The 12,044-nt window shown below is 43.1% G+C and overlaps 1 protein-coding gene across 1 annotated transcript in view; it reads right to left on the bottom strand.

Annotated features, from left to right (window-relative positions):
* Positions 1-10,906, bottom strand: part of MTHFD1L (methylenetetrahydrofolate dehydrogenase (NADP+ dependent) 1 like) — a 145,164-nt gene extending 134,258 nt beyond the window's left edge. The window contains exons 1-6 of the mRNA XM_041423909.1: positions 10,772-10,906; positions 8,038-8,088; positions 7,907-7,960; positions 5,237-5,361; positions 4,047-4,147; positions 3,027-3,151 (exon numbers count right to left, since the gene is read on the bottom strand). Coding sequence (XP_041279843.1) covers positions 3,027-3,151; positions 4,047-4,147; positions 5,237-5,361; positions 7,907-7,960; positions 8,038-8,088; positions 10,772-10,906 — 591 coding nt within the window. The remainder of the gene's footprint in view (positions 1-3,026; positions 3,152-4,046; positions 4,148-5,236; positions 5,362-7,906; positions 7,961-8,037; positions 8,089-10,771) is intronic.
* Positions 10,907-12,044: the final 1,138 nt, after the last annotated feature.

Here is a 12,044-nt window from a genome sequence, read left to right as displayed (position 1 = left end):
TGGCAAGAAAATAATCCATTTTTTTCAATACGAATCTACTTAACAAACTCCTTTCAAACTAGAAAGCATAATTCTGACATAAAAAAAGGATTAAACACATCAGCTCCCCTTCTTCACATGTAAGACTGAACTGACTTTTGGGGAGTCCTACTTTAACATTACAGGGGAGATGTCCCTAAATGTATGTCCCTAGGCCGTACTTCAGTCACAATGCAGTGAATGTGCTTTGAAGAGCTATCTACACAAAGCTTAACAGATGATAACATCTTAAGTATTTCCTGTAACATGCTTGTGTCCTTATTTCTCACTTTGTAACTTCTTTTACATTGAACCTATCAATGCAAACAGAACAATGTTTCTTCAAGAGGACTTTGCACAGATGTGCCAGAACCTTCTAAAATACTTTCTGGCATTTGTGAACTATTAGAAAACCCATGAAGCTCAACAGTTCTGAAGGACATGGCTTAGCTGTGCCATGAGAGCTGAAGGCAAGCAAACCCAAAATGGAACAATAAGAAATATTAATAATTTGCTCAACTTAACAAAACATGAAGTGGGGAGGGAAAAGAACATTGGAACATTGAGACTCTGTCCATTATTTCAGATCAAAGCAATGAGATGAAAATGTACCATCATTTATTTTATTCCTTTTTCCTGTCATAAGACAGAACAGTCTTCCTTTAAAGGAGCACATTAAGTCAGACGGTAGCTGGCATTATGCTGTTTGTTAGGAGAGTAAACTTTTCCTAAGGTGGAATAAAACATACTTCCTCTTGATCATTTTCAAAATATTTTTGCAAAAGTGCACAAGTGAAAAAAGAAATAACAAGTCCATAGTAATACAAAATTTCAAAAAACCTAAAAACTTAGTGTTGTGTAACTCATTTAAATTAAAAGAATTTCTAAGGGAAACACTTGTTGTTATGCTGTTCTTTTTAAAAAGAAGGACAAATCAGCAGAGCTATTCTAAGGTAACGCAGTAACCACTTATAAAGGCATTACATGATTAAGGTCAGGGTTAGTGCTTCAAGCAAATAGGCCTGGCCAATGGATTACAACAAATACCATTCTCCTACCATTAAGATAAAATTCTCCTTTCCTGGCATATATTACAAAACAAATGCATCTCAGTGAAAAAAAACCATACTCTTCTTGTCCCTCACTTCCTAAGTGAAGTTATTATGCTATCAGAGGTTATGGTTCCAAACAACAGCACACAAACTGCCACTGTAGAGAAAGGAAAAATTACTGTATTGTGCAGGAAAAACAAAACATGAATTGATTCTTTCAAGTCTTTGAACTAACACATTTTCTTACTTGAAATTCAAGTAACAAAAAAAAAAAATCAAGAGAAGAAACCTGGTGAACATTAAAGCTGTTTTTCATAATCAGCATTTTAAACAAGCAGAAGAATATAAATTCTATAATCATGTCTATCATCATCTAACAACATTGTCATTCAAATACAGGTTGCCACAGTACTTTATTGTTTGGTTAGAAACTTGTGCTCAGTTTCTGACTCTCCAGCTTCTGGGAATATGAAACAGGATAGTTTTCCCTGCACGCATTAGATTTTATCAAGGAACTAGAGTTAACTATCAGAGTGACATCCAGACAGGTTCAGCACAGCTCTGGGATTACTGGTGACATGCTGCTCCAGGCTCACAGGTGAGGAAGAGGAAGGTAGGTTTTCCCTGGGCTCTGCTGATTAGTCCCACAGGCGAAATACAAACTCTTTTACTGCCAAAAGTTAAAATGAACCTGGGAACACTGAAGTGCACAAAGCCTCAAACTTAGGATTCCCATTCTGTTTCCCATCAGTGGCCTGCTCCAAGAGGTAAGCTATGGGGAATGCCAAAAAACAAAGCATGATTATGGGAAAGCATCTGGATGGAAGGAAACAGAACTCTCTCCAGCTATTGACAGCACTGCACAAGCAGCTCTGGGCCCAATCCAGATTTTTTGCTGTGAACCAGTGGAAACACCTCTGGCCACCCTGTCACCCACCCCATCCAGCTCAGAGCAGTCCTCTAGCACAACCCCAAGCAATGAGAAATAGCTGAAGAATGAGACATGGCAAGGATCAAGTTCACAGCACTCCATCTCCCAGAGAACCATATGTTTCCTAAGTGCTGTCAGTCACTTAAAAGCCCAGAGCTGAGACAAGCCTGACAAAAACATCCACAGCTGTGAAAACACGGGTTTGCCAGAGAACTTTCTATCACAGCTGCTCGTATTTGTTTCCTCCTCCTGTCCGCGAAGCCCGGAGGTTGGACACCATCGTTTTGCCTGGGCTGCCACCCTGTGGCTCGGGCTGTCCAGCACAAGAGCTGTCCCCAGCACCTCACTACCGAGCCTGGACCCTGCTGCACATGTCCCCACGACAGTGCAACCCCAGCTGGAGTATTCCGTGAGATCTGGGACTGAGGAACGAGATCTGAAACTGTTAAGTTTCACAGGAAAGCATACCAACTTCTAAATTTTGTCTAAAAGCTCTGCAAAAAGCAGCCAGGGAGACCATACAAATCCTTTGGTTTATGGCTCCTGAATTTCTTTGAATCCTTTTGAAGTTCTCTTCAAAGATAAAGATTGGGGATTTCTTTGTCCCAAGAGCAGCAACACTTGCAAACTTTTAGGACACAAATCCAGTGGAAGTCATTTCATGCAGATAACAGTATCACAGGAGAAGAAAAAAAGAGGGCATTTCTCTTGCACAGAGAGAAAGCAAAAGGGAGAGCTAAAACATTTGTTTGTTGGATTTCTTCTCTCACAGCCCTTGGTGTAAAATAATGAAGTTAGTGCAGCTGCTGTTACATGTAATATTCTGGCAGAGGCCAGTGCTTGCAAGCGGGAAGGAGAAGAGACCCTAACCCACGCTGGCTACCAGCAACCCCAGTGCCACCTGCAACGAGGAGTCTCCCTCTTCGGAACAGCAGCTAAGGGCAAGATTGTCAGGTGGACAGCTGACAGGGATGGGCAGATAGTGGGGATGCAGGAGGAGCCCAGGCAGACAGAAGAGCACTCACCTCACTCTGCAGCTGTGGGGCTTTCCAGTGGCAGCTGAGGACGGCGGCTCCCTGGCGCTGCAGCACGCTCTGCAGGGCGGCACCCTCTGCCCCGCGCGCTCCCACCAGCAGCACCTTCTTCCCACCTGGATGACACAAGGGAGTCACTCAGCCACCCCCAGCGCAGGACACCAACAGCAGCAGCTGCATGGAGCTCCCCCCATGCCACCCATGGCTGCAGCACTGCAGAAGGGGCTGCAAAGGGGCTCAGAACAGGACAGAGCCATGTGCCTGCACAACCACAGCAGCTGTGCAGCCCAGCTGGCGCTTCTGGAGCCCGTGCAGTGATGCCAACCACAGGTCTTAAGGAGTTTCCTGCTGACTCTCTAAATTCTAGTAAGCAAATACTGTTCTGGCTTTCTGGCATTTTGCACAAATCCTTTCATTCATGTTTGTTACTAAGTACATTTAACCTCCTGTTTACAGTTCTGTCACAGAAATCCTTGCTTCAACTATGAATTACTGTAAGAGAGACAGCTTCTGAAACACTGCCTCAAACCAACAGTGTCTTCAGACACAGTACACCTGCTTGTTTAAATCTGCCACTTCAGTGTCAGCACTGACACAGCACAATCCAAACCCAAGGGTTTGCTCAGCAGCAATTTACAGGCAAACCTGGGTTTCTCCAACTCCTCACACTAAACAAAACAATCAAGTGAAATCCCCAAGTGATGCCTGTATTTTCTGTTTGGAAGACTCAGATGTCTTGTACGTCTTCAGTGAAATTAAACCTCCTGATGGCAGCTCACCCCTGCCTAATACCCAAAATCTGTAGGCCTGAGACCACTTTATTCAAATACAGCATTCAGATGCCACTGAGCAGGAGGACTGCTCCTCACTAGGAGGAGACAAATACACGTCCAGTGGGAAAGCAACACAAAATAGAAAACACAAGGTCAGATTATATTTGGCTCCCAGCCAGGATTAAAACTGAGTATAACAGGCCAAAATTAATGTAATGATTGTGATAGAAGGGCTCACCTATATCTTCAAGAAGCTCCATCACAGCACACACTGTAGGAGGAACTAGACAGTCACAGACATCACCATGTACCAAACGTCCTAGATTTACACTGGATAATCTGCAGTGGGAAAGTATGGCAATTTAACAACAACAACAAAAAAAGTCTGTGTAACACAAATCCCCAGCTATGCTTGTAACATGGCTAAGAGCTAATCCCAAGAGCAAACATCTCTCACAAAAGCAAATCCTTTGATAGTGATGTACTGCAGCTAATTTGTATCCTCCCACACCTCAGTTAGACAAACACTGAGCCTCAAGAGAGGCCAGAAAAGGGATCTGAGTTAGGATGAGTAACACAATCCTAGGCTACACATGCAGCTCTTTACTTGTAACCATGGGCCACCCACAGCACATTGGGCACAGACACTTCAGTGGCTGCAGTGATACCAGACCAGTGCTGCCAGAGCCAAGCTGGCTCAGGAGGGAGCAACCCAGGTGCTCCCACACTGCACTCCATTCTCTCTCATACAGAAGGATGCTCCAAATTTTCCATTCTCTCTGACAATCTCCCATACTTCACATAATGGAAAGGTTTTTGAAGGATTTTTAGATATTTTTCCTGACATGAAAAAAAAAAAAGGGAGAGTGGGATAAAAAAAATGGCAATAGCTTGTAGCTAAGAGCAGGAAGGCTGCAAGAGCAGCAAAAGGATAACTCAAAAACCTAAATTACAGCAGTGGTCTCTTCAGAGAGCAGTACAACACAGCACTGATTGGAAATCTGTGCTAATGGGTCCAAACTATTATAGCTTACTCTCTCACCACAAGAGAGTGCTGTAAGGAAGTTAAAACCTCTCTGCAATTTTTCCATCAATCCTTCTTGTGAAAATTCAGTACTTTGTGACTACCTCTTGTATTACTGAAGTGTTGAAATACCTTAAGTATCACTAGTAAATCAAGATTTCATTTTTTATTTCTTTGAAAGGACTATGCCCTGAATAATGTAAAAGAAAAAAAAAAAAGATAATGACCAAAACTACTTCAGCAAAAGACTTCTCATTGATTTAGAGGCATCTTTTATCACTGCTAAATAGCACAGCTAGACACAATGACTAAGGAATCCATTAATGAAAAGCATAGGAGAAAACTGATTTTACAGAGCCATCAGGCTTGTGCCTGCTGGTATTATTTCTCAGTGCTCCACTTACCCATCCACATCCTTCTCTGGTTTCACAGCATTTAATACCTTACTGCTACATAAGCTTTCTGGGAGGTCAAGAGCAAGGCCCTGCACATTAGGATCCTCATTGAGTCTCAAGATTTCACTGACAATCTAGGAAGTTAATAACAAGCATTAAAGATCAGATGAACAGATAAAAGGAAAATCTGATTAGAATGAGGTAATTTTCTTTCAATTACTTTATGGCCACCTTGGCTTCCCTTGCTTATTACTGTAAATTCTAAATTAACTCAGTTTTTTATCAGTGGCTTGCCCAAATTAAGCCACCATGACTCTATTCTAAACATCTTGCAAAGTAAACACATATTATGTGACATTGTGCTGCTAAAAGCAGTTTGTGCTTCACCACTCCAAACCTCAGCAAAAGCCTGTCACCATAATGGCTTCAGAAGATGCTTTTAGAAACAGACACCTTAGTTAATACGTAGTGCAAAACAGGACCAGATCACGTCCCAAGAGAGGGACAAAAAGTTGTAACACTTGAAAGAACAATTATACAAGAAAAAAACTCATTTTATTAAACCAGCATATATGGTTACTGATCTTCCTTCTCAAAACAGCCTGATCCTAAGAGCTGGCAATTGCCTTGTGAAGAATTGTTATGTTGAAAAGGCACCGCAGGGAAGTTTATGAAGTTCAAGTACTGAACCAGATGCAAGTTCAAGTGGTTTATAATTGGTCATATCTGACATCTGAGACTGTACTACCTACCCTTGATTTCTTCCTCTCTAAAATACAATGCTGATTCATGCTATCTGCTGTCACCAGGAAGAATACAAAGGAACAAAACATGTCAAACATGTTTTTTTAGGTGAGAAATGTCATGCAAGCATGTCTTCCCATTTTATATATAAAACTCGTGTGCAAGCATCACAAAGCCTTATAATAGAATTGGATTAACATCCAACAGAAAAGGATTATAAGTTGGTTTTTTTCCCCTTAACTAATACCATGCCTTTTAAAAATGCTTTTCTTGTAAACTATTCATTGTAATTGTGAACTCTATTATTCAAACACTTGATAAGCAATCAACATTAAACTGGGGGAATAAGGCAGGGGTTAGATTAGCAGCAACTCTGAACCAAGAGAACACACTACTTTCATGCTAAGCACAGATTACACAAGCATGCCACTGGTACAAAAATGCCTCTTTAGTTTCCTGACTCCTGAGACGAAACCAGGCATATCTATTAAGGTCCTATGGCACTTGACAGCAACAGGACTGGTATACATTGCACTAGAAATGATGAATGTATATGCACATGAAAACATCTGCATTTTTCTTTAAAAAAACCCTTTGATATGTTACAAAATGCTGAGGGCCTACAGAGCAATTAAAACTTCAAGCTGTATTTTTGCCTCCTGGGAAAGCAATTCAGTTTTCCATTTTAATGGCATCTTACTTTAATTCAGCTTTCCATCATCACAGCATTTAAATTACTTATAACTCATGGAGGGTAAAGTAGTACAGTATTAACTTGCCTTTATTATACACAGGAAGTTATGGCAAAACCCTGGTGTGCATGGTATTGAAATCCCTCCCACCTTCCCCCACCAGGGAACAGAACTGAAATGTGGATTTTAGTAGATGAAAAAAAACTGTCATAGTGAGTAAGCAAGACAGTAAGCAAACCATAATGAATTTTATTGGAAGTAGCTTCCTTTAAATAACAGAAATACCCCAACTTTCTCTTTAAATACACAGCTAAGCCACTTCTAAGATACTACTTCAAACTAACTGCAACTACTGTTGCACAGTCACTGTATTTTACCTATTTCCTGCTGTGTTTCTCAACAGATAAAATGCATTTACCAACAACAAGAGTGTATTTGTTTTTCATTTCCAAGGCACACTCTTCTTAAATGGGTAGCTGACTATCCATAATCTACAAAGCTTCACAGTACGTTCCTTTCAAGGTATCTGGAAGCAGTTCTTGAGATTACAGTGCAAGGCAGTAACATTTTAAGAACAAAGTGTACCAAAAAAAATAAAACAGTACACAGAACTCACAAGCCTGCAGGATTATCAAACTTGCCAAGCACAAGGAGGCCAGCTGATAACAGTGTCATCTTCTACTATACATTCCTTCACTGGTTTAACTTTCAGGTGGTTTTCTATATTTAAAACATAACTGATATTAAGCGCTGCACCTTCAACAAGGTAAAGAATTCAGGCCTCTAGTTATTTGGGGGGGGGATGTTTGTTTTTTAATACATAATTGAAACATTAAAAGATCAATAGACAAATTCAACATCCTCCTCTCCTTCCCCCCTCCCTTCCCCATACAATCACGTAATCTTTAATTTCCCTGAATAATGTGGGCAACAATCAGGTACAGTCACAAGAGCAACTGCGAGAGACAGGATAGCTGAGCTGGTATGGGATTAAACACCAAGGACAAAACCGAAACATTACTCTTGATTCTGCCCCAGCTTGCCAGGGAACACCAGACATGCCCATTAATTATCTTTTCTCTCACTCCTGCCAGTAAGGGGATAATATTTGCTATTTAAACCAAGGCAATCCTAAGCCTAATTTGAGTTACTAGAGGTCAGTCAAGATAATAATGAATGTCTGTAATAAATAGGAGTTTATGACAAATATGGAAAAGAGAAGACTTTCCGGTACTTCAGTTACCTCATCTTTGGTGCTGCCTTCAGGAAGACAGATGTGAATAACACGTAGACCAATCTGTTGAAGGAAAATACTTAAAATTACCAAAGGCAAGTAGCTCATGATTATTAACATGTGTATCAGCTAAAGCTTACCTCTTTGGCAAAGTTCTTGTTTGCTTCTTGAATCAACTGGTCATTATGTGCCTTGGGGAACAAAACAGTAACTGAGTTTTAAAATAATACATTTTAAAACTGAGTACAGTAATGCAAATGTCTATGCAAGAAACATAGTGACAATGTCTGTGTCTAGAAGTATTCAAACTAATAAGAAGCAATTCTAAGAAAGAAGCAGAAGCCCATCCCTGTTAATCCCAAATAGTTCAAGACTGCTGACAGTGAAAAAAAGAGCATTAAAAAGCACAGGCTTCATGGAGAAGCACAATTCCTGTTAGGGAAGGAGGGCTTGCCCTCTATCCCCCAGCTCCCTCCCTGCACTGCCAGCATTCCTAGCACTGCACTACCAGCATCCCACTCCCCAAACGTGGCAGCTGGTGGTGAGTAGTAGCACAGAAGTTGCTGCACTGAGGACACTGTGCAGAGCTCACACTGTGCCAAGGAAAAAGAGACAGGTCTAGGGACAGCTCAGCAGCTGCTCCCCTATGACAGTAAATGTGGGATTGTGCCCCCACACTGACTGCTTAAGAAGCCTAACTGGGATGGAGCAACAGATGGTACCACACTGTCTACCACACTGTCCCCTGTAATGTCCCTGCTGCTGCAGCACTGGCAGGTGAATACTGACCTTGTGTGAGTGCAGAAAGTCCCTGCCCTAAACCAGTTCCTATCAAAACCCACTGAGCAGCACAGGTGAGGCCAGAGCTCAGCACATGGGCTGGCAGAGTGCAAGGGCAAGACAGGAGGTGCAGGGAAGCCAGTGGTGCTTTGCTGAGCTTTGCAGGGCAGCAGCTCCACTGCTAAGCAAGATCCCGATGCTTTATTTTACTTTTTAGCATCAAAAAAATTAAGAAGCACCCACCAGTCATTTTTTGCTGTTGCATAGCTCCAGCCTAGGTTCAACATGGATAATAAGCAACACAGGTATCAATTTTGGCATTGATTCAGATTCAGTTGACTCAAGAGGGAAAGGACAGTCCTAAAATCATTCCACTGCAGGTTCAGTCTGCAACTCCTCATTCCCAGCCCTGCAGAAGAGGGGGTGTCCTGTCATGCCAACTGCCATCACTCATGAGTACAGGAGGTAACTTCCTGCCCTCCCTCTGCTCCTCTGGGCAGATGTGGCACATGGGGAGCAGCACAAATGTGGGAGAGCAAGGCTCTGCCCACATTACTGGTAGAGCAGTGCATCACAAGAACATCTGTAGACCAAAGCAAGTTTTCTTTGCACTAACAAGTACACATTTAAAATGGGCTTCAGTCTTCACCACCAGACCAGATCTAGATGACTGGAAAGCTGGAGAACAGAGCTTGGGTGAATTTTAGAAGGATCTCCATGTTCTCCATCTACAGCCACCTCATGAGGCAGACCAAGTGGGGTAAACAGGGACATCCCTTCCACTGTGCCAGCATAAAACATGCATGTGGCCATGCAGAAAACCAGATCCAGGAGACAAATACAGTGGAAAGGAAGCCTCTTTAGACCCCTCGGGCTGGAGTAGATCCCAGTCCTAGTCCAGATCATGGTGCAACTGGATGGAGGCTAACAGGAGTGAGAAAAAACAGGACACTGCTTTCCTATCAGTCCTTAAGTTTTAGCCTTAGAGGGCTCTGTGAAAATGCAGTGATCAGGGAGGGTGAGAGATGAGAGAGTCTGTTCAGATAGTTTCACTAGAAGGTCTTCTGAAATAAAGCTGTTGCTGCATTACTTAGGTTCACTATCAGTACTTAAAAAATACTCAGTTTTGTTTCAACTTTAAACCTACTGGGTCAGAGTTTCAGTGTGTGCCCACTCAAAACCAATACCACCTAGGTATCCTAGGAAACAGGACAATTACATTTTTGCCAGCATGGCACTGGGTCCCCTCTGAATGATAAACATCCCTAGTTTTCTGGCTTTGAAACCTTCAGAGATCTAAGGATGAACATATTTCAGCTTTGCAGGGATAGCAGTCCTCATCCCTGATTTTGATTGCCTATCAAAAATGGCACCATCTGTAGATGGAAAGCTCTTCACAACATTGGTGAAACAATGGTTCTCAATTACTCCAAGATTCCTTCACATCAGAAAGTGCTGCTGCTTCTAGAGGATGCTGACACTACACTTATTTCACACAGACCCTTCTGAACTGACTGGGACTTTTTAGTGTGGTTTTCCTCTCCTTAAAAGAGCAGGAAGACATTGATAAGCTGCAGCTACCCAAAGGTAACATGGCTGACAGGAAGCAACAGGGTCTTTCATTAATCCTGGCATTGTTATTTCGGGGGAGGGAAGTGAAGGGAGGCCCACATTTTCAGGAACATAAGGACTTTGCTCAGGATTGCAAAAAAAGCTTCAAGCTAAATAAGGGTTTGAGAACACTAATTCAACTATTAAGTTAATCAGCCTAGACAAGCTGTGAGAAAAAGTGATCCATACTTAAAATGAGGAAGACTACGTTGGCAAAAGGAAGAAGGGATAAAACTGTTCCTTTCCTTTGCAAAGCCCTCTCAGTCTGAAGTTTGCTGTGACTGTTTCAGACCTGAAGAAGGGCAATCTGCCATTTGGTGGAGCTACCTCATCTTATTGCTTTGCTTTATAACAAAGCAGACAATATTCTTTATGAAAAAAGGATTAAAATTACTTTCTCCATGGTGTGCTTCTGAAGTTTCAGACAAGTAACAATACCAAAGGAGATCTGTCACAGCCAGTGAGTGCACAGACATACTTTACCTGAATAATGGCAAGCGTTGGCTCAAGGCGAGGGTTTTCTCTCTTAAGAGATGCCAAGGAATTCTTTGCATTGTCGGTGACTTTGCTGCAACACAGTGACAAGTAAATCTTTAACAAAATAAATTCTCCTAACATTAGTGGGCAAAACCCACTATTAGTCAACAATGTAACAGAAATGCTTGGGCATGTAAATTTTCAATCTCCAAAATTATGGTTGGATGTGAACTGTGAGAGCTGGTGCTCAGCAGGTAGGTACAGAAAACCTTAAAAGGCCTTTTTTTTTTTTTTTTTTTTTTTTTAAATAGGTATGTGGGCCATTGCTCTGACATGCCCAAAACTTTATAGCTAGGCTGTGGAAATTCATGAGAAAGCTTGTCCAGCCCCACCACAGGAAGCACAGCAGAGAACCACCACCCTGAGCTGTCTGATCTGCTCTTGGGTGAGGTGCATCCTTCATCTCCATACCCTTGGCCAGGGCAGTGACAGATACAGAGGCCTTTACAGCTGGAGCTGCCATGGCTTAACACAGGCTACACCAACCCCTTGAGCAGCAGACCAGCCACTCTCATGGATGCCTTTCAAAACCACTGGCAGAAGGGAGACAAGGCAGCTCTGTTTGCCATACTGCTTCTTGGAAAAACTAGTGACAGCCAAGCACTGGGAATGCTTTCTGGAAAAAAAAAAAAATTTGGGTAAGTGGCAGCCAGCTCTCCTCCGTTACCTTTTGCATGTGCAGGTGATACTTAGCCAGCTAGACAAAGAGGAAATATGTCTGTCTGTCCCCCACAGCAAGGAAGACAAACAGAGGAGAACAGCCTGGAGTGGATTTCTGACAGCTCCTACCCTTGCAGAAGCCAATGACCAGCTCAATTCAATGCCGTTGTAAACTATCCCACCCAGGGCTGAATCGGGACGGGAAGGACCAGGGACACGTTTTTACAGGCACACATCTGCGCACCGCCTCACCTGAGCCACCGCCGCATGACGGCAGCTCTGCCCGCGCCCAAAATGCCACCAAAACCGAAACGCGGAGCAAATCCCGCCAGCGGTTCTGGGGGAAGGGGGCAGCTTTACCACGAGGTCCCCCAAAAACCCCACCTCAAAAACCAACCCGACGCTCCCAGTGAGGGCGCATCGCCCAACTCCCCCTCACCCCTCCTCCTCCCTCCGTGCCCACACCATCGCACCCCCCGGTTGCATCAGCCGGCGCTGCCTCCCCACGTGCGCCTCTTACCGGGCGGCCGCCGCCGCGCCGCCGGCCCGGGGCAGCGGC

The sequence above is a fragment of the Onychostruthus taczanowskii genome, unplaced genomic scaffold (genome assembly GCF_017590055.1).
Source record: "Onychostruthus taczanowskii isolate IOZ18803 unplaced genomic scaffold, ASM1759005v1 scaffold8, whole genome shotgun sequence".
Classification (NCBI taxonomy): domain Eukaryota; kingdom Metazoa; phylum Chordata; class Aves; order Passeriformes; family Passeridae; genus Onychostruthus; species Onychostruthus taczanowskii.
This window is presented reverse-complemented; position numbering and strand designations above follow the sequence as displayed.